Source organism: Takifugu rubripes, chromosome 3 (genome assembly GCF_901000725.2).
Source record: "Takifugu rubripes chromosome 3, fTakRub1.2, whole genome shotgun sequence".
NCBI lineage: Eukaryota > Metazoa > Chordata > Actinopteri > Tetraodontiformes > Tetraodontidae > Takifugu > Takifugu rubripes.
The window spans coordinates 16,875,050-16,892,685 of record NC_042287.1 but is presented as its reverse complement, the minus strand read 5'-3'; the positions used below and the strand labels follow the sequence as shown (position 1 = coordinate 16,892,685).

The window sequence follows — 17,636 nt, the reverse complement described above, 5'->3', positions numbered from 1 at the left end:
ATGGTATCTGTTGATTCTGCTGAACAGCAAAAAGAGCAACACAATAAAGATATCGGTTGGGAGATAAAATAGTTCCATCACGGCAGCGCTGCATGATCACGACCTGTGGCATCAGATTGATAAAATACCATAAAATGATAAAAACCAAAAACAGCCAGCACAGATTCCAAGTAGTGACACAAACTAAAGAAATGTATGGTTTATATCACATTGTTTAGCCTAAATGAACAGATAAAGGCATAATATAAGCAGCATTTGGTTTAAAGGATACAATTTTAACACCAACATGCAATTTCTAAATATGACATATATTAATATACAGAGACATTGTCCAGGAGAGTGATTTCAACTGAGACAACAGTTAATAGCAGCACTTTTGTGTGTGTGTGTATGTATATATATATATATATATATATATATATATATATATATATATATATATATATATATATGATGGATATATTCAGGTTTGAAATTTGAAAACCTACTTGAGAAAAGTTGTTAAGCGGGAGCTGATCCTGTTTGCAGCCTGAGACGGAGCGTCATGCAGGTAAACACTGCCACCTGTCGCTTACAGGTGTAACTTCTGCATCACGGTAGATAGAAACATAGAATAAATAAAATATTAATATTATCAATAATAAGCACCACCACAACAAAACAGCGGTAGTAATGACAAGACGAAGAAGAAGAGGAAGTAAAAAGAAGAAGAAGAAGTTGGTCACGTGTCGCTTTCCGACCAATGAAAAGCGTCGTCTGTTCAACTCGGAAGTGTTTTCGTGACAGGTTAGTTATACGCTGGTTTTGGTTCCTTTATGCTGTAAACGTTCGTAATATATCAAAAATATCATATGTGTTTGAAAAAAACAACAACCCACGTTTAATAGTTGAGTAATCAAAGGTATTTTTGAGTCATTATTGTCAGCATTCATTTCGCATCGGTTCTGCTTAAGATCCGGTTCGGGAGGAAGAACAGACACTGATTTATTACTAACACATTCAGCAAAATTAGCAGCTTTGGATAAATAGCTATTCGACATAATATGCTGGAAACGTTCATTTATAAAAGTGTGTTTTTAGAAAATATGCCAAGACACTCAAAGTGCACACACACACACACACATATATATTTTATGTGCATACGTATACGCGCATGCACATATAAAGTTGTTATTTAGACAGTCCAAAACGAGGCATTCAAACGAATTTGTTGTTTTTCAGCTTTATTATTCAGTCCATGGCTGATCAGCATGAGTCCATCGATCTCATGTCACCTCCCGCAGACCCGCCAGGGTCCGCAGGGCACAGCTGGTTCCCTGGACCCCCGCCACCCATCTATTCTTGTACCTTGACCCCAGAACTTGTTGCCAAAGCACGGGAAGAGCTCCAGGAGAAGCCAGAGTGGCGTCTCCGTGATGTCCAAGCCCTGAGAGACATGATACTGAAGGTTTTTCATTCTTCTCATGTATTGTTTGTTGTTGTTGTTATGAGTTATGTATAGTAGGACAGGGATGTACAATCATCTTTCTGTTGCATCCTGAAGATTTTCTTTTTATTTTATGCTATCCTAAAGCTTTAGATTGATTGAAATCAGATATGACAGTACATGTGCATTTAACAAGGTGTATAATTCGTTGTGCGCAAATGATGTAACATTATTATTTTCCTTTTTATTAGTTTGGTAACTGTTTTTTTCGTATTTTGGAATATTGTATTGTTATAACTGAACATTCCAACCCTGCTTCAGGAACAGCCCAATCTTCGGACCAGGCTGGATGATTCCTTTCTCCTCCGCTTCCTGCGGGCCAGGAAGTTTGATTATGACCGCGCTCTGCAGCTGCTGCTCAACTACCACGCGGGCCGTAAAGCTTGGCCAGAAGTGTTCAAGGACCTGAAGCCTTCCACAGTTAAACATGTTCTGGACCTGGGCTTCCTCACAGTTCTGCCACACCCTGATCCTAACGGCAGATTTATCCTCTGTCTGAGGCCAGGTCGCCGCTGTCTCCTCCTCTTCTATAAAACATTTTCAGCCCTATATAATCTAATCCTACTTGCTGTCTCATTGTTGTTAATGCACACTTGCTCAAGCCCATCTCCCTGTGCAGGAAAATGGAAACCCAATGATTATCCATTTGTTGATAATGTGAGAGCCATTTATCTAACGCTGGAAAAGCTGATCCAGCCCGAGGTGACGCAGGTCAACGGTATTGTGATCCTGGCGGACTACACTGGAGTCGGCATGTCACAAGCCTCCAATCCGGGACCGTTCCTCGCCAAAAAAGTGGTCAGCATCCTCCAGGTAAGGTGACACCTAACTCCTTTGTATCTTCCACAGATGGTTTTAAGTTATTATCGAACTCTTGAAGCAAAACATGTTGTTTAATTAAATAAGTGATGCTGCATTCAGGGTTTGTTGTGACTTCCTGTTACTCACAGGACGGGTTTCCCATTAGGATCAAGGCGGTTAACATCATAAACGAGCCTCGGATTTTCAAAGGCATCTTTGCTATAATTAAACCTTTTCTGAAGGAGAAGATGGCGGAGAGGGTGAGTGTCCTTTCTTCTTCCAGCCGGAGATGCTGTGAACACTTTAGCCAGACTTAGACGTCACAAATGATGACGCTATTGAAATGATCGTTAGCCTGATCTTGCTATCACAGCGGCTGAAGCTGAAAATAACCAGTATTAAAGTGAATATGGCGATGTGCTGCTGTGTTCCAACAGTACGTCCTCCACGGGTCAGACCCGCGCTCTCTACACCGCCACATTCCGCGCTCCGTCCTCCCACAGGAGTACGGCGGCACGGCGGGACAGCTGGACATGTGTGCCTGGTCCAGGTTGCTACTGGACAGTGAGGAGGAATTCATAGTGGAGTTTTGCCAGCCTGACCCCTTGGAGGGCGTGGTGTTCCCCGACTCCATGCTGTTTGATGGAGAACAGGCAGGGGGCGGCCAGGATGAGGACACCTTCAGGGGGCTTCGCTCTCAACTCTACTACTGTTACTGAGGCTCCGCCCCTCTGGGAGGACACTTCCTGTTTCATCTGACACGTGTGTAGACTCTTTCAGGGCAAGATGCAAATAGTATCCTAGATAATGTACTTTAGTAGCAGCGCCGGTCCAGGTCGGTGGGTCCAGTTGAGTAGCCCAGCATCCAAGGACACCATCATCTCAGCAGCAAATTAGAAGGACACAAATCAGGATGGCCAACTTTTACACAATTATAGTCTGGTTTTAAGGTGTCAAATCCTTCATGCCTCCACCTTCCAAAACGTAATGATTTGCTTCATTCTTGTCACCTGGAAGGGAAGATTTTTAGAAAATTTTAGATGAACTAGGTAATATTTGTGTCAAAAAATCACAAATGAAAATGCAATTCACAACGATGGTGCAGGTTCATGTTTAAATATCACTAATGGCTTCTAACATTTTAAAAAGTATTAATAACTCTTATTTATTTTCAATTTTCTCTTTAAATTGTGTTTTTCATTTAATTTTTAGCTAGCATCTGTATTGATGTGCAGAACTCACATTTTTTGGTCCTGATTCTGATTGCTGGGCTTTTGGTATCGGCTGGTACTGAGTCAATGTTAATGCTGAATAAGCTTTTTTGGTAACAGGTACTACAAATTTAACTTAATTGCTTCTTATTTCTTTTATGGCTTAAAACAAAATACAAGATGTACATATCTTCATCAACTGGCCTGTTTGAATTTAAAGTAATTACACACCAGCAACTCAGCATGAAAGTCTTCAAATTCAACAATTGAAATGTAAAGATTTTATTTTAGCAACTTGTTTATTTGAGGAGGCGGATTTTACCAAGTTCTGAGCAACAAAAGCAAATTTCAATATGTTACTTTGACAAAAAATGTTACGCTTGGGAAGTGGCCAGTTCAACCAAACATCCTTTAAATGCTCATCTGGTCATTACAACTAGGATTGAAACCCTTTGTGTTTGTAAGCTTCTGATAAGTTGCCTTAAATGGTTATCGATGCTTAGCTTCTTCTCTGTGTCACAACCTGTGCTAGATTTGTGTGCACTAAAAGAATGTTCATGGATATTGTCAATAACATTGTCATGGTTTGTTTTACCGATGGATGTGATGGGATTGAATGTCTCCTCCCTCCCAGAGCTTTTCCAGCTTTTATCTTCGCAGCCTTGAATCTACTTTGAGAATGAGTGTTGCAGGGTCAGCTGACCGGCCTTACGTTTGGTTTCTGACTTGTTTTGTGGCCCAGTCTCAACATGACAGCTGAGAGGGACACGCAGAACATTCAGTCCTGAATTTACCAACATCTGTTTTGCCAAATCTTTCACCAGGCCATCTTGACGAATGTGCAATAATGTTGAATCTATTTCTTTTGCTGGAGTGAAAATACTTATTTTTATCAATTGTCTTTTTTATACTTTTATTTTAGGCATGTCTGCGTGTTTGAGCTGTATTATTCTGCTGACAGTGAAAGCAGGAAAATAAAATGATAGGAACAAACTGCTAAATTTGTGTATTCGTGTTTCAGATGCGTATATAAACTGCATTTTATTGGGGCTTTGGCATCATTTTTACTTTTCCTGACCACTCGCACACTCGTTATTATCGATCATGTCCACGAGGGGGCGGCATTTCACCCTTTCCCAGTAACCACCACAGTCAAGACATCTAAATGAGTTTAAATATTGACTATCTGCTGAACTACAGAATTTATTAATTCTTATTAATAAAAAAGACACTGGCGTTACTGTAGTTTCTGGTAAAAACAACCAAAAAGTCAAAATCATTAAATGTTCCCAAATAAATAATGTGTTCGGCTAAAGCAAAGATATTTGTGCTGTTCTGGGACTAAACTAAACGACCCTGGCCTTAAATAATATTTTATAGCCTATGATGAGCTTCCAAGTCATATGAAGGCCATGAGATTTTAAAGGTTTTCCCAGTGTGTATAGGATCGCTTTAAATAGATAAAGAGCTCTTGATATTGTATTGTGCGTCCCACCGGCTGTAACCTATTTATTTCCCTTGAGCGTAATTAGAATGGCCCTCTCTTTATGTCCACTTTGTTCTTCCTTGTATTTATCAGGACTGTGGGATTGTTTAATTTGCTGCAAATGGCACTTTGCCATCTATTCATATCTGTCCTTTGATATACTGTGTAATATAATAAATCTCTTTCCTCTGCCACACTACATTATGGGTAATAAAGAATCGAGCCCTGAAAGTCATGGAAGGCTGCAGCTGTCTCAACAGTGGGGGTTTTCCGCTCTTTTGGTGTAAAAATAAAGCTGTCGTGACAGAAGAGCTACAGTGAATCATGGTGGTTATTGTGAAAAATGCCTGTAAACTGGAAGTCTTGTGATGATGTGAGCGCGCTGTGGCGCTTGGCTCCAGCCCACAGAGGAGTGGGAGCCTCCGCAGGCGCGCTCTGATTGGCTTGGCCGCGGCTAACTCCATTTTGGAATAACAGCTGTTTGAAGACGTAACCTTTTCTCGTTGTTTCGCGGCTGGTATCCCGGGAAAGGGAAGGAGCGTCCACGCGTCCTCGGGCTCCCCGCCGCTGCCTCCACGGCCGCCTGTTCCGGCTCCAGCCCAGCTCGGCCTGCAGCGCCTCCTGTCCGCCTGCCAGCAAACTTAAGCGGAGGATCCATGGTGTTGAATCTCCATTGTAACAAGTGGATAACAGGAGGTGACCCCGCCAAGGTTAGTGACGCGCGTCTCCCACATCTGCGCCCTTTGTTGGGTCGGCTGCTCGAGAATAGGGAAACCGCGTCGCCGCGGAGGCGGTTTGCGTGGCTTTATTGAGACATTTCCTCACGCACAGCAGCGACGGCTCAGACAATACATCTCTGCGGGCTGAGGCGATGCGTGCTTCCTTCACGGAGCGCGCAGATTCCGCGTCTTTGTGCCTGCGCGTCCGTAAATGTTGGCTGCTATCGTCGCCGTTAATGACATTCAAGTGCTTCAGCTGTGCGCGTCGTGTTCAATTTGAGGGACTGACACACACGCACGCACACGCGTTGTGGTAATGACGAGCATCGGCATCCATTACGTCTCCTCATCTTTATTGTCCTCTCAACGCCAAAAACTTTCATGGTAATTTTGTTTGATCTCTCGACTGGATGAACAGAAGCGTTGATGACTTCTGTAGAGCGGCTTCGTCTCTGGCCGAGAGATGCTGTTGAGGCTGGCTGAGAGCTGCCTGGGACCCCCCACTCTGCATGAGTGTTGCTGGGCAGGGGCCAGCGTCACTGGGCACAAGCAGCAGTGAGGATAAACACTGGCCTTCAGCCCTGCATGTGCTGCTCTCCTTCACTGTCACATGGCTGGAGGATTGAAACCAAGAGTGTCCCCTGCTTCTCTCATCCCGTGGTACAGCGGTTCATGGCTGCGGCCCTGATTCTGTCCGTCCCACTATTCCATGATGTTAGGTGGATAATGTAGAGCTCTACTGGAAACAGCAGTCACTCTGAGAGGAGGCCGCTTAGGTCAAGTCACTCTATAGTTTGGGTTTTGATTGTAGATCTTGGAAAGATGGAAATAAATCAAATTTTTAAAAAAAATCAATTGATTTGGTCACGAGTGTGACGTGCAGTGACATTCCTGGGGTCTGAATTGGTTTGATAGTTGCAACCTTTTCCTGTGTCAACATTTTAGACAAGATAGATATGAAAGCAACGCGGTCTCATCTGAGAGGAGACGGATTGTTTACGTTCATTACTTTAGTTAGGGTGAACCATTCCGCCGCGCCCTGACACGCAGCTGTGTTGCCATGTGTTTTGGAACAAAAACTATTCCGATTACACTGGATCAGCGCATCGTGTGAGAGCTGCAATCTGATGTGTCCAGATGAGCTTGTGCCTGGAAAAGCTCAGCAAAAACAGGAAGTGGCTTCGCTGATCTGAGTGTTTGACATCACTGACGACAGTGAGGATTCATTTGATAAGATAACCAATAATTACCTCTGGCAGATAGGTGCACATGCATTTGGAGTGTGTGTGTGTGAGTGAGTGTGTGTGTGTGGTGTGTGGGGGGGGGGTCTTTACTGGAAGGCAGTTTGTCAGTCTTTGATTTTTGATCTGTACACATTTGGTCATAGTTAATAGTGGTTAAATGTAGTTAATAGATAGTAATGATAAATAATAGTAAATAAATGTGACAACCACTTAAAGCTCGGTCTGATTCCAATGAGACTGTTAATATTCTTACAAAACTGCTGAAAATCTGTTCAAAACAATACAGCTCCCAGTATTCAGTAGCACTGGTGCCAATATCCATCTGCCCTGAAGGATCTGTGGAGCTTTAGCATTAACGCTGCAGCGCCGGAGCCGACTCGCATGGCTTTCTTTGGAATCGCTCTCTCGTCTTAGCATCAGCCAACCAAACATGGTCTGGTATCCTCAAAATGGCCAAGTAGGGGAGGGAGAGCAGCAGGGAGCAGTTGGATCAGGCAGGGACGGTCTGGAGACGCTCTGTTGGCCATGGACACGACCGTCCTTCCTTCCTGCCTGTCAGAACTGTGGACGTCTGCAGATGAGCGGTCACATGACCATCAGGATAACATCTGCTCTCGTAGTTCTGCTTCTGATGCCGCTTACCCTCGGGGGCTCTGTGTGATATTTCTGACCTGTGACAGTGGTTAGTGTCACTCAGACGGGACTAGATCCCGAGTAATCGGGTCTCGGCAGTGCAGCTCTGATCATCTGCAGCTCTTTATGGTCAATACAACTTGAGGATAGTGAATGAATCTCTCCTCCTGCTGAGTCTATAAACTACGACCACCATTTCAGTTACTTTTTTCAGAGTTCTCTTTCCTCCCAGAGCTGGATGATATTTGTCAGTTCCTCTTCCAGAGCTCTGCTCCTCGGTAGCAGTTTAATGCAGTGGGTTCCGGAAGGGTTTGTTTTTTCCCCGCAAGGGCAGAAGGATCATGATCACGTGCTGTAGTTAAATATAGAAACTTAATCTCGGAATTGGTTCCAGTTTCTTCCAGATGAGAGATTATGTCTGGATCCCTTCACCTGTCCAGAGGCCTTTCTGTTTCAGAGACAGCAGGGATCCGGATGGTGGTGTTCCGATTGACCAGAACTGAGGTCTTTGGCCTTTTTGTGGAAGATTCAAGCTTCCTCGTAAGCAGAGTATATTGTGAGCCCCTTTATCATGTGCCAGACATTGAAGGCTTGTTGGTACCAGGCTGCATCTGCTCATTAGAACATGTTAAATATTCCCACCAGGCTTCAAGAATCACAGATGCACATTTGCTGTAAAACAAGCATGAGATCATCTCATTTTATGTGATTCATGACTGGTATCATCCATCTGCTGGTTGCTGCCTGTGATGGCATAAAGGTAAATCTAATGAAATGGGTCTACTAGTGCTATAAATAGCCGAGGCCGTGGTAATGGTCGTGCGTGTAATTATAGCTGCTCTGGGATTAGAGGAGTGCAGCCTTTCCTTGGGACTGAACTGGGCCAACCAGTTTGAACTAGGCTAAGTATCAATGTGGAATTGGATCGATCGGAGTTTTCAAGCCTTTCGGTGTTCCCCAAAGACACATGTTCCATTTATCGTACATTTCTGTAAAAACTCAACTCATCAGGAATGAACAGAACTGCCTCTTCTTTAAGATGATATCATTATTCCTGCCTTTTTATTATGACATGGTGGTAAATCTTAAGCATGGCGTCATCCTTAAATTGCCTTGCGGTCTTCTTTAGTGACACAGACTAGCAATATGCAGATGTATGTGCGTATAGTATTTATTGGAAGGACAGTTGTTATGCAGCATCCATAACTGTCACTCATTCTTCTTCGCCGATATCGCAAAACTGGCAACACTGCGTAACAGCGCCGCCCACTGGTCTGGTGCGAAGCGTGCATCATCAGAAATGACAAATATCAATAAAGAAAAACAAGGGAACTAACAGGAAAACATCTTTTAGTGGGTTCTGTATGATTCCACGGGAAAGAAGGTGCTTGAACAAATAAATACACATTTCAGGCTAAACATTCTATGATAATAGTATCTGAGGACATTCAGCTATTTTTACAGTCTTATTAGTATATTATTTATGTCAACAGACTTAAACAAGGCTTCCCATCTTTCCTCTGAAATGGCTGCCTGTTACCTAGCGACAGTGGGCCATACTAGAATAAACCCAACATTAACATTCCTTTTAAGAGGTTTTACTAAGAGGTACCTGAATTGATGTCTTTAACTGAACTATGCCCAATCTATGCCATATAAAATATATCATTAGCCCCCAAAGGATCAATTATAAACCATTGATTGTAAATAATTGAAATGGGCGTCTGTGTAAATTCTCAGTCATCCAGGTCATTGTATCCAAGGTAGTTTTCTCTGTCAACTGGACTGGGAAGAAACCCAGTCCAGTTGACAGAGAAAACTACCTTGAATTGAAATGGGCCCATACATCAGCTGACTCACGAGAAATCAATTCACTAAGAGAATTTTTTATCACGTGGTATTAATCATGCAGACCTTTGCTGTTCTCTTTAAGCTTACGATGATTTGATGGGGTTCCTGAAGAAAAAAGATGAATAATTATTACAAAGCAAATCTGCTGTATGACTTTTAAAAGAGTAAGAGGAGTCACCACATTTGAGGACTAAAAAGGGAAACGCAAACAAAGGGAAGCGCGGGCCTGTGATGGACTGTTCTGTATCTGCTGCAACTCCAAAGTCTCAGCGTGCTTTAAAATGTCAGATTTCTTTAAATCCAACTCTCTGAGGACTGAAAAAGCAGGAGGCTCCTCAACAAAGGAAAACGCTCCTGACTAAACCTGACGCTGAAGTCGGGGATCCCAGCTGTTGAACACAGGCTGTTTTGATGGATCTGCTGTGTGACCTGAAGGTTAACACAATCCCACCTGGATGATATTTATCAGGGGGACTCGCCTCTTTCTTCCAGCTGGATGTTTAAAGCTGCTGCTTTGGAGCCGACGCTTGTGTGAGTCGGTGCGTCGACTGTCTGGGGTGTTGGAGATGATCTGCTTCATGCCCACAATGTAGGAGCCTGTGAGCGTCATTACATCCAATCATTTGACGCCCACATCCTCCTCGGCTGGGGAAGTGGTGTGAGGACGATGCTGGCGAGGATTTTGCAGGTCACTTAGAGAGCAGAGGAACGCAGTCGGCATCAGCACAGGCACCTGAGACCCAGGCAGAAGTTCCAGGTCGAGTCAGCGACGCTGTCACAAAGATTTGGGTGGCGTTCTCTTCCATTAGCCGTATGTATTGTATGGAGTGTTATTGGTGTTCATGTATGGAAAATTGGGGGGTTTCTAATCTTAGAGGGGTCATGAGGGTCATGGGCTGCAGTTTAGCTGAGGAGGAGGAGGAGGAGGAAGAAGTCTGATTCTGATGCATGAAAAAGTGTAATAAAAACACTGGAGTCTGTGGGGAATCTTCCTCTCCGTATATAGAAAGCACAATAAACAGGACAGCATTCCTTCCCTGCTCCTCGTCCTCCCTCGTCTTCTGGCAGCGTTCTTTCTCCTCCAGCTCCTCCTTCATCCACTCTGCTCTGCCATGATCATCACTCAAGACTCATTTTGAGCTGCTTTCTTTACCGTGAAATTTAGAACAACACTGCGCTGCTCCTCCTCCACCTGCACCTCTTCCCCTCCACCTCCTCCTGCATCACTCCATCTTATCTGACTCTTGTCCTCACTCCTCCTCTCCTCTTCATCAACATAAGGGTGTCATTTAGCCTCCAGCATGTGCTTAGAGGGGAAAAAGAGGCCATAAACACGGAGGCCGGGCAAACACCTGCTTCCTGCTGAGCTCTGCTTGTTATTATGGACGGAAATAGAAGCATGAGACCATGTAGGAGAATTAGAATAGATGGACGGTGGGAGAAGGATCTGTTTACACCTCGCAAAGGTTGGATTTGATTTAGATGTAAATTCGAAATGGATCTTCATCAGTGACGCCTCCCAGGGTCCCGTTAGTGTGTGTCAGTACCCTGAAATGGGGAAGAAATGAAAGAAAACCATTTGAAAAGCAAAAGCAGTGGGGATTTATTGATTGTTGTAATTATTTCCTTCCTACTTAATTACTGTTTCCCTTCATCTGCTTAATGGCATCAAATCACCTTTTCTCAGAACAGAAGCGTTTTAAAGATTACTTGGAATAATAATAATATTAATAATAATAATGACTTTACATCTTTTGTTCTCATCCATCCAACCGGAGCAGAGAGAAATTTAATGTGCAGCTGAGAAGCTGCTCCTGGACTGGTCTTGAAGGTCCGAAACCCTCGAGTCCTGCTGGGGACTAGAACAGAACACACGGAGGCCAGTTTTAGACCCAGAGATCATTTTTGTGACCATGCTGGGCTGCAAAGGTCTCTGCTAAAAGAGGCAGAGCAGCCGAGGTAACCTGGGTCCTACGTGTGGTGACGAGATGCTCGCTCACTGTGGCTTATTGACAGTATCGAATGTTGATTTTTATATCACGGCAAATGCGTCCAGGACGTTTAATAACCCAGATTATAATCTAATGCCTTTTGCTGATCCTGTTTGAACTGTGAATTATGTTTTTTTTTTTTTTTACACACACACACACACACACCACAGGCACAAATACACCACGGGGGGGCTCCCTATAGCTCGAGAGGACGCCTGCTGTTGCTGTTGACTCTGATATCCGGTCACATGTCGGCACCACCTGGAAGGGATCCGTTAAAAATTGGATTATTTGCACATTTCACAGGAAGAGCCGTACAAATTGCACATTGTCGTACATGTAACGGGACCCTCAGTCAGCTCAAACACGGATGCCTGATCCTGCGATCCTGTTTCCGTATTTTGCGTGACAGTGTGGCGACGTCAGGTTGCACTCGTTCGCGTGTGTATCGACCAGCGCAGCTGTTGCTATGTGAGCTGCGCTAACAAAAATTTGTTCTGTAGTGGGAACATCACCGGGCTCCTGGGTGTTTATTATCATCGGGCCTGACGGATGAACAGAAGTGAGTCAGTCCAGTGGTCACTGAGGGGAAGTCTGTTTAATTCCACAGACTTCAAATAAACATGTTCTATTAATAATTTTCTGGACTGTCAACCTTCGTTTACTCAGTCAGTTGTATTTGCTGCAGTGCAGTTAAAGGTCACGTGATTGATGTGGTTTGTTTGGGCTCGGGGGGGCTAGGGTTAGGGTTAGGGTGCGGGGGGGATTACTCTGGATCCTGTGAAAGTCTCACAAAGCTGGGAGTTACCTGCAGACTGGAATAAGGGGACGAGCCCTCTCGGCTGCACGGAGGTGCTGGTGGGTCTCCTCCCCCACTACTTCGAATAGAGAGGCTGATCTGAGAAATCGGGCTGCCGTTCCGGGTCAGCAAATCCTCAAATGTACTTGTAATCAGCCAGGATATAACATGCATGTGCATTGCTCTTCCTTCCTAATGTCCCTCCTGATGCAAAAGGTCACACTGACTCTCTGTTTCCTTTTTGGGTAAAAAAAACCCCAAACCAAACATTTCTTACAGTAAATCTGTTAGCATGCTAATTCCAGCTGCAACGTTGATTGTGGATATTTTACAGTGTAGCTTCAGTCCTTTTGCTTGAATGAAAAGTAATATAGCTCAGAAACCTACAAAATGAACTCTATTTTTCTTTACTTCTGCAGTGGAAATCTGTGCAAAGTTACAGTCGAACTAAGACTAAACTGAACCCATGTAGTGAAGATTAGGTTTTGGGACACTTGTCTGCTCTACGTCTGGGTTTTATCTTTACCTCAAAGTCAAAAGTCTCATCAGAATATCAGAGAATCCACAGATGCAGAAAGTGATTGTTGGCAGCATCTCTGAGCAGCTTATTAACAGTCAGCAGCAAAATCCTTTCCAGATCTTTTCTCTTTGTCTTTTGATCCTCTCTGGAATTTATCTGAGATGGGCTTGAAGTTGTGAAGAGAGAAACCAAAGCACGACTGGGGGCTCGTCTGTGTGCCCTAATGTGTCCGAGCTGGATTGATTTTTGATTTGGCTGCACCCTTCTGAAGAAGTGGCCTGAGCTGGACCTCTTGTTTTATTCATTAGGTTGTTCAAGTCTTTTCCTGGCAGCTGATGCTAATAGCACCGGTCAGACGTCTTATCCGCGGCTCTTCAGATGATAACGCCTTCAGTCATGAGACCTCAGCATGCTCCTTTTGGATGGCAATTAAAGGAGGGGGGCGGGATCATCGTGGTATCCGCACTCACTCCTGGTAATGTCTGAAAAAGAAGACGGAGAGCTGGAACAAGAATTTACAGTAGGAGCTTGAAGCTTAAGTGCTGCTGGGTGACGGTCATGGTGTGTGTGTGTGTGTGTGTGTGTGTGCTCAGCAGGGAAAAGTTTTAACGTTGAAAGCACCTGATTACTGCAGAGAAAAAGCAGCATTATTTCCCTCACCAGGGGAAATTAGTTGTTGACACCCTTGGTCCCAGGAGAAGAGGAAGGATATGGGCAAATATACACACTAGAGCTGAATGTGGAGAGCTCATAGAGGAAGCCTGCAGAGGGGAAACAATGCTAAATCTCAGCAAGGAGAAACAGCTCCCTTTTGTTTGAAGTGGGCTCAGTGTCAAACAAGCTGCTGCTGCTGACATCATGTGAACAGACGGAGCCCAGATCACGTTTGACAGAGGCTGAAAGGGCGAGTAGGCGAACGGGAGGGCAAAGAGCTGGAACGCTGGTTTCATGCCGGATCGCTGAAGGTTGCGGAGGATCGTGTGGGTAGTGGAGAACGCGTGGAGCGGCTGTGGTAGGACTGTCAGCTTCATGTTTTCCTGTGTTGGTTTGCTCAGATTTCATTAGTGATGCCAGATTTTGGTTAATAATCACAAAAAGGACATGAAGACCATTTTGGTCAACGATTCAAAGACAATTCTGTTTCCAGACAAACCAACTCAAATGTAAATCTAAAATGCCATCTTTTTTAAGTGCTTCTGAAGACCAGTGGACCCGTTGGAGCTGGTCGTCAGGTTCACAGAAGCTTTCTACACCCTCCTCCATGTTTCTGATTTCCATCCATTAGCATTTTCTACCCGGCTTTCTCTAGGTTAGTGCTGATGATGTGAGCTTATTACATCCAAATCAGGTTTAAAAGGCTCCAGCTGGGCTCTAATGGCCCAGTGTAAGTGGTCGGGTTGACTGGCGTTGCCCACAGCCTCGGCCCTGCTCTCCATGCTGTCCAACCCTCTCCTGCTGGACACTCGAGGTCACGTGACAGTTGCAGCAGGTTCCTTCCAACCCTGCCAGAACTGCAACTGTTGCCGTGTCTGCAGCAAGGTTCCGTGACCCACACGGCCGTTGCCCGGCTGGGGACAACATGAGATACGTGTTTGCAGCTCAACATCATCACTGCTTCAGTCTGCCCCAGCTGAGGCCAGGCTGAGGACATCACCACCAAAGTTGTCCTCCTTCCATGGAAACCTGTTAATGATCTGAGGGAAGAGGTTCCTCCTCAAGCACGGCCGACTAATTAAACAAACATGGTAATTAAACGACGGTCCCATAAGCCACCGAGCAGCTGGGCCAGTGACAAACAACGCCGCTCACCAACAGTCTCGTCATCAGATCAACCCACCGAGTGTCTTTTAAACCCGGCAACTCCACATGCAGGGTCGTCTTCACAAGCGTCTGTTTTTGAGGTTTGTCTTTGAACATCCTGGATTCACCCGTTCCTTCACACACACATTTCCTTCTTTGTTCCAGTTCACTGGGTTTTGTCCTACAGAACCGGGCGTCTCTGACCGGAGGACCGGGAGACGCAGGCATGTTGCAGCGCTTGTAGTTTTCCTGTAATGATTAAACTCATGAAAGGCTTTCAGGTCCGCCTGAGCTTGTGGAACACTCACTGGTGTAACCACGAGCCGTCACTCCTCCCCCTGATATGGCTCATTAGCGACCACCTGCCCGTCAGCAGCGGCGCCGCCGTGTGCAGCCAGGATGCAGAATGTCTTGTGTGTTTCTGCGAAGCTTTGGGGGAAAGTCAGCCGCCCAGAAACCCGGTGACATTTGCCAACGTAGCGCTCCCCCCCCGGGGCCCTAAAGATTGCCCTTTCATTGCCAAATTCATTTTCCCTCCAGAAAATGGTGGCTGCGTGTGACCTGAAAGCCAACGACCAGACGGCGCTTCCTTTTTGGCACGGAGAACGCAAACTGTCCATAACAGAAAGGAAACAATTGTGGGACCCTTTCAGTGATTTGAGAGGAATGTGAGGGATCGGAGTGGGAACGGTTGGGCCTTGGGTCCGCCGGGTCAGGCGGGTTTGGAGTTCTGTTGGATTCTGCTGGCGTCTTTGTTGTTTGGCAGATCCACAGTTGAGCTGCAGAGGTGGTTTTAAAGCTTCTGACTGTGAATCTGTCCTTGTTATCCAGCCCTGAGCTCTGTGTTTACCACCATTACTGCATTCTTTCCGTTTCCCAGTTCTGGCGCAGACGTATTCCCTCCTGAGGATTTGCCAGCTGTGTGGTGTTTTAATGGTTGGCGGTATCCATGACCTAGTTATATATGGACTGAGAACAGGAAACGGAGGACAAATAAGTTGCTAATACACTTTTGTTTTTCCTCAGACGGTTGGAAGAAGGCAGGGAGAATATGACGTTAACAAGCAGGAATAACAGAGCTGGAGTTAATGAGCGTATGGAGGGAGAGAGACAGCTGAAACTTCAGGGCACTTTAGTGCCTCAAACTTCTCCCAGTCATTTAAAAGCCCCTCTGGTTGGCTAGCGCTGCTGAGTCCCGTGTTCCTCCGTTCAGGCCCTTCCTGGGTTTTTATCAAGACTGTGAAAAATAGGACACATTTGACTGATTAGATATTTGACAATAGACGCCCAAGAGCCGCAGAGAATTTCAACTGGGTTTTGTTTTCCTGATATAATTGTCGCAACCAATTAGCAGCGATGTCGGTGGGGCCCTTAATCGCTCCTCTGAAACAGTCCTGGGAATTCTGAACACCTTCATTCTGTGTGGCTGATATCTGGTCTGGTGCTGAAGCTTCTGAAGAGCTGGTATTGGCTCAGTAATCCAGCGCGGCTCCGCTCTGCTCACGATGACTGTGAGGTCACCGGCACGACCCCCCCGTCTCAGGGCTCTGACTCCTCTTCCTCCGTCCTCTGGCAGGTGTAATGAGAGCGCAGGTCATGGACAGATGATGGACGTAGAGGCGTCGTACTCAGACTTCATCAACTGTGATCGCACAGGTCGCAGGAACGCCGTGCCCGACATCACCAGGGAAGGAGGACAAGGGCCTGCCGGCACCAGCGAACTTGCCAAAGACATGGCGGAGATGGACCTAAAGGCTGCAGGTAAGCTCACCTGCAGAGGGATTCTAATGAGGCACGGCCCCTCTGGAACTCCAGCTGAAGCTTTTATCTTTGTGAATCGGGGTCTCTGCACTCATGTATTTACAATCACCGGGAGGTTTCCTCCCTTTCTGGGTGTTGGCCACATCTCCAGTCTCACCATTGTGAACTACTCGGTTGTTATTTCGGACTTCCGTCTCAGTCACAGACGAGTTTCCCATGACATGATAACCGCCGACGCTGATAAATCACGCAGCTCTACTGTGGCTCTGTGGGAAGCTTTTAACGGATCTCCCATCACGGCCAACAGGGTGCAGCTACAGGAACTTCTGGTTCTTTTCTCTGGAATCTCATTTTCCTGAGCACTGAAGGCAGATTTCTGGCCTGTTGCGAGGACCGTGTAAACCCACAGCTTTTATTCATTCTCAGAGTCAGAGATGCAGAATTCACGGGTCTGATTTAGAAGAATAGCTTTGGTAGGAATTCATTTCATTTGGTTTTGCTCATTAACACAATTGGATATTTGTGATCATTTGATGCAGATCCGAGTGTTAAAGCTTTGGCAGGCCGTCCAGCGGTCAGAGCACTCGACCGTTATGCTGCCAGGACTTCATTTGGACCTTCATTCTGCACAGAAACCACAGAAAGCAAATGGTTTTCCCATTGATTTTTTTAACGTTTTTCTGCAGAAGGGAACGCCGGGGCCGCCCCAGCGCCAGAGGCAGAGGGCTCCAGCAGCCACGATGCCCAGGGAAGTGGAGACCCGTCCTAAAGTCAACCATGGACTGAAGAGCGAGGGGGGAGTACAGACTATTGAGGGCAGAGACATGGAGGAGGGAGAAGAGTGCATTTTGGTGGTCCTCATGGAGGACGCCTTCGCTCACTGCCGGCCTGTTTGGAGCTGCTGCAGCCCAGACGCTCGTCTTCTCCGGGGGATCAGACTGAAACAGGAGCTGCTCTTTCCTCTGTTGGTCATTTTATAATCCCGATCAGACAAGAAAAGACAGAACTCTGAAGACTTGAGGGAGCTGAAAGCATTTTACCGCCTGATACTGAACAGTGTGACCGGGGGGGCATGTTCACCACCATCCGTCTCTCGTTTACTTTCTCCGTCTGTGTTTGTTTGTGATCCTCAGTCAGTTTCAGGTTTTTTTTGTCCTATACAAGCTTAATTGCCATTAAACTGTTGTGTACAGACTTCATATTTATTGTTAATGTTCAGTGATATCTTTGTGATAGCAATTGTAATAAAATAGATATGAATTACTGTATCTGTTGTCTGCTATTATTTCTGGTTCGTCTGAGCAGGATCGGCACCAACCAGCCTGGATTAATCA

At 45.5% G+C, this 17,636-nt stretch overlaps 2 protein-coding genes across 5 annotated transcripts; both read left to right on the top strand.

Annotated features, from left to right (window-relative positions):
- The first annotated feature begins 741 nt into the window (after window positions 1-741).
- On the top strand, window positions 742-3,135 carry LOC115249239 (alpha-tocopherol transfer protein-like). 3 transcript variants are annotated; one of them, XM_029834259.1, is made up of 6 exons: window positions 742-786; window positions 1,222-1,447; window positions 1,748-1,991; window positions 2,106-2,299; window positions 2,437-2,547; window positions 2,725-3,135. In XM_029834259.1, the coding sequence occupies exons 1-6, from the start codon at window positions 743-745 to the stop codon at window positions 3,004-3,006; spliced, it is 1,101 nt and encodes a 366-aa protein (XP_029690119.1). In that variant the 5' UTR covers window position 742; the 3' UTR covers window positions 3,007-3,135. The 3 variants fall into 3 exon arrangements, with proteins under 3 accessions (XP_029690119.1, XP_029690117.1, XP_029690118.1); XM_029834257.1 differs by having other exon boundaries at window positions 1,748-2,299; XM_029834258.1 differs by lacking the exon at window positions 742-786 and adding an exon at window positions 809-901 and having other exon boundaries at window positions 1,748-2,299.
- A 2,373-nt stretch (window positions 3,136-5,508) lies between these two features.
- On the top strand, window positions 5,509-17,570 carry LOC115249209 (cAMP-dependent protein kinase inhibitor gamma-like). Of its 2 annotated transcripts, none has more exons than XM_029834159.1 (3): window positions 5,509-5,694; window positions 16,118-16,302; window positions 16,989-17,570. In XM_029834159.1, exons 2-3 carry the CDS (start codon window positions 16,146-16,148, stop codon window positions 17,069-17,071), a joined length of 240 nt encoding a protein of 79 aa, XP_029690019.1. In that variant the 5' UTR covers window positions 5,509-5,694; window positions 16,118-16,145; the 3' UTR covers window positions 17,072-17,570. The 2 variants fall into 2 exon arrangements, with proteins under 2 accessions (XP_029690019.1, XP_029690018.1); XM_029834158.1 differs by lacking the exon at window positions 5,509-5,694 and adding an exon at window positions 14,410-14,642.
- Window positions 17,571-17,636: the final 66 nt, after the last annotated feature.